This window comes from Arachis duranensis, chromosome 10 (genome assembly GCF_000817695.3).
Source record: "Arachis duranensis cultivar V14167 chromosome 10, aradu.V14167.gnm2.J7QH, whole genome shotgun sequence".
Taxonomy (NCBI): domain Eukaryota; kingdom Viridiplantae; phylum Streptophyta; class Magnoliopsida; order Fabales; family Fabaceae; genus Arachis; species Arachis duranensis.
In genome coordinates, this window is record NC_029781.3 from 8719290 (window position 1) to 8723958 (window position 4669).

General features: G+C 34.2%; 1 protein-coding gene across 1 annotated transcript; it reads left to right on the forward strand.

Annotated features, from left to right (window-relative positions):
• Positions 1-2319: 2319 nt before the first annotated feature.
• Positions 2320-3063, forward strand: LOC107468934 (uncharacterized). Its single transcript, XM_016088316.1, has one exon. The coding sequence runs from the start codon at positions 2320-2322 to the stop codon at positions 3061-3063; it is 744 nt and encodes a 247-aa protein (XP_015943802.1).
• The last annotated feature ends 1606 nt before the right edge of the window (positions 3064-4669 follow it).

Genomic DNA, 4669 nt, shown 5'->3' on the forward strand with positions numbered 1-4669 from the left:
GTTATTTTTGCTAATGATTATTACATCAAATAGATTTGGACATCTTTCTTCTTAATCAACTAAGAATTTTCTTTCATGTATATTTTTTTGAAATCATTTTCGCTGGTGTCTACTTGTCTTTGATGTTTCGAAGGGAACCTTCTCGGGTTTATTAACAGTAATAATGTGTCAAGGAATTATTGTTCCATGTTTTGGAAGTGCATTGTATTGTTACAACGTTGCTATTTTTCGTTTTGTTATACAAAGTTCCCTACTATATTTGCTGCGATAAGTAAGATGATATTAAAAAGTAATTCATTATGTATGGAATTATTCCTAACAGGAATCATTGTCAAATATGAAATATGAATGTGCATAATTTATTTTATATATTTTTTAAACGAACCAGTTATATGTAGTTTGGCCTTTTCGCCCTAAATTTCTAAAGGTTCTGTTTTAATTTAATTTGTGGACAAAACGTTGAATTTGTTGTGCAGAAATATAAAATTCGTTAGGTCACGTTTGTCGCTTAAATTGACTGAAGTTTTCTTTTCCAATATTTTATGGCTATAATAATATTAGACCTATATTATAATTTTATAAAGCTGAAAATACTTAGTAAATTTCAATTCTTTAACTTGTATCTAATCTCGGTTGATAGTTTCAGAAATGATTAGATTATTCAGTTTCACACCGAAAAGGAGATGGCTAGATTACTCTATCAAATCAGTCATTTTAAATGATAGTGTATTAACTATTAATAGCCATTCAAGTATGTTCATTTACTCTTTTATTTATTAAATATATACAAAAATAGTAAAATTGAATTAGACGAGAAGGTAGTAAAATTGAATTAGACGAGAAGGTAAGTGGTTTATATTTAACTAAAACATTTTGGATTCAAATTATAGAAACTTTTTTTATAAATATGTATAATATAGGGTATTTTAGGAAAAAAAATTAGGCATAAATTCTTTCATATTTCCATAATATAAAGTATAAATTATATATAGTATAGAAGTATATATATATTAGAAAAAAAAAAAAGAGAACTCAACATAACTAAATAGAGCAAAAAGCAACAAAGAAAGATACAAATATAAAAAAATTTAAATTGTAATTATTTAGCATTGTCATTAATAACTAGAGGGATCCACATCATTCTTTTCCTTGTAGTCTTGAATGATCTATGAATAATTTTTGCTAAATTTAGTGCTTTATTTTAGAAGATTTGTTCATTTCTTTTCAATTAAGTATTAATATAGGAAAATCCAATAATTACCCATTTCTTAGGCTCTTCTATCGTCTTTCTTATTAGATATTATTGTTCAACTTTCAAAGTATTGTTTTATTATATCTAGGATGGTCTAAAATCAACCATCCAAATATACTAGACGTATCAAGGAAATTCACAATACAAAAATAAGTGTCGAATATTTTTAATATTTTTCTTACAAAATACACAAATATTATCACTTTATTAGATAATTTCTAATTTACTCAATCTCTATTTTGTGTTAACCTTGCCAATTACAACAAACTAAATAAATAATTCAACTTGTGGTAGCATCAAATTCCTCCATATTACTTTAGTAAAATTATAGTTTGTTATATCTTTTGAAAATATTTTTATCTGCAAGACTTACGCAAAAGAATTAATAATATTTTTATCGTGTTGGTATAGTTTCTGTCTCCATAAAAGAATTCATATAGACTATAATCTATTTTGATAAATCTTTTTAGTTTGAGATAGAAAAAACCCTTAGAAAATGCATCTTTTAAAATTACTTGTAATTAATTATCCTTCTAAAATCGAATTTTTCTCTGACAAATATTTCAGATCTCTGGAGAATTTGAGTTGACAGCATCTCATTAGAATTTATATTATTATGAGAGAGCTGATCCTGATTCCACGAGACACAACGGTGACATCTCTGATGAGAGGTAGTTACTCTCGGGGAGGCCATTCCCAAGCCCATGAGCCTAGCTCATCTAAGCCAATGAGAAAAATCAGAGTAGAAGGCGGGAAAGTAGAGTTTTTAGGAAAGGAATCACCGATTCCAAGGGAGGAAGAATAAATGAGAGAAGTGTGAGAATATGGATAAATACGTAACTTCTGTACGCTCTTTTTGTGACATGGTGAAAGGAGAAAGAAGACCTACTGATATAGAAGAGGATGACTCTTTCTCAGAATCAGGGAAAGAACGTGAAGATGAGCACAACATGCAATAAGAAGGAGAGGTAGCGAATCAACATAAAGATAAAGATGAAACCCAAGAGCCAAACATCAGAATTGAAAAGGTGGATGGGGTCTATAATATTGTGCTCAATGATGCTGCTATGAAGTCACTAAGGAACCCCTGGTGGGAATGCTTGATCGTGAAGCTTCTTGGTCGCCGAATCTCCCTTGCGGCTCTAACGAGAAGGTTGGAGATTATGTGGAGTAGAATGGGAAGCATAGAGGTGATTGATTTGGGTAATGACTTCTTTATAGTGAAGTTCTTTTCCTCAAAGGATCTGGACTTTGCCTTGACAGGGGGCCCCTGGAGGATTTTTGATAATTATCTTACCATCCGGCCATGGCAACTGGACTTTAACCCAAAGGCAGTAACGATTGACAGAATTGCAGCGTGGGTAAGGTTACCAGGGTTGGATATTGAATATTATGAGGAGACTATGCTTAGAAAAATAGGTAACATTATTGGAAGGACGTTACGTGTAGACCCTAAAATGGCTGAAAAGTGCAGAGAAAAGTTTGCTCGTTTGTGCGTCGAACTAAACCTGACAGAACCACTGGTATCACAATATTCGATTAATGGAAAAAGATATTTAGCTCAATATGAGGGGCTCCATTGCATTTGCTTTACTTGTGGGATGGTCGGGCACGAAAAATCTAACTATTCGAAGAGTCAGATGAAAATACAAACATCTGCAATAATTCCAGCAATGTCAGAAGGAAGAACTGAAGAGACTCTGCATGGTCACAATAACGGTGAGGGCAGTCATGGAAATTCTGAAAAGGACAAAGGTAAAAAATTCTCCACAGAGGATAATAGTACCTATGGATCGTGGATGCAAATCTAAAGCCCTTCGCGTGGCAAGAAAGTGGGAAGAATTGGTGCTAGTACGAGTAGTGGGAGTGGTGCGACAAATGCAAAAGAAGCAGAAGCAACAATGGCAGGTACAAGGTTTTTCGTACTAAATCAGGTAGAAAATGACACTCAATGATAATTCTATTAGAACCTCTAATGTTAAAGGAAATGAGATTATTCCAAAGAATTCTCAGAATCAGAAAGGTAATAGGCCCCATCCTTCGACATATAAGAACCCTCTCATTGGACCTCACCAAGATCATAACCTAAAAACTAGCCTGACCCAAACCCAAATTAATCTTGATAGAGCTACTACAGCTCAAAAAAGGAATACCATCTAAACTAACCAAGTTCTCTATCTAAGACACCTAAGGAATCTCATAACAAGACAACAACCAAGTATGCACCTATGTGTGAAGTTCTCCCACAGCCCAAAAATGCTAACACTAGCCCAATCAGAACAGCAAGCCCTGCAAACCCTAATCCAATACATCCCAATAACGACCCTTCTTGTCAGCTATCAACTGAAAGAACCCGCACTCCAACTTCTACCCCTCTTCCACATCATCACAGAGAGAATTGGTATGATCCCCAAGTTACCTCTCAGGACACAACCATGGAGGACTTTTTTGTGGAGGAGTCTGCCCAGGTAGAGGATATCAGGGAGGAACAAGAGCTAAAGCCACCTGATTTCAGTTAGTGGGCACAGAGATTCTGATGGAAGCTGCACTTGATTGTAAAGAAAGGGAAATGCTAAGAGATAATGAAGAAAATAATTCTTCAATGGTAGTGGAGAGACGAATTGTAAGATGAATACAGTACAAACAGAGGAAATGATTGACTCTATTATCCCTTCTAGGGATGATGGTTGCTGAGATCGTGAAATACCCAGGGATGGAGTTTGCTTTCAGTGTTTTAACTATGATGAAGATTATAGCCTAGAATTGCAGAGGAACGGCCAGTTTAGTCGTGCCTTAAGAGAATTAGTGAAGCAAAAGATCCCAGATATGGTAATCTTGGTTGAAACACGATGTAGTGGAGAACAAGCGAGGAAGGCAATAAAGAGTTTTGGCTTTAATTTTTTACATGTAGAGGAAGCTAGAGGTTTTAGTGGAGGCATATGGATCCTTTGGAAAAGACCAGATTTGAAAATTGTCATCTTGAACTCTACTCCCCAATTTGTTCATATGCGTGTTGACATATAGAATAAAAAAATTTGGGTTCTAACAGCTAGGGGTGTGCGAAAAAACTGGTTTCACTGAACTGAATTGAAACTGAACTAAAACTGTTTTAAATAAACCAATTTTTTAAAATAAAAAACTGAACTGAAACCATAGTTTTTATGAAAAACCAGTTTATTAAAAACTAGCTTTTATGGTTCAGTTTAGTTTTAAACCAAATTAAAACTAGTTTTATTTAAACTCCAAAATTAGTTTTTACATACTCTTTCTCCCTTCACTCTCTCTCTCCCCTTTCTCTCTTTCTCTCTCTCTCTCTCTCTCTCTCTCTTTTCCCTTTCTTCATTCTCTCCCTTTCTCTCTCTCTCCCACCTTCTCTCTCTCCTCCTCTCCCTCTTTCTTTCTCCCCCTTCTCTCTCT

Bases quoted from the DNA above. Each gene is read 5' to 3' on its own strand.
- LOC107468934 (XM_016088316.1), top strand. From the start codon at position 2,320: ATGAAGTCACTAAGGAACCCCTGGTGGGAATGCTTGATCGTGAAGCTT.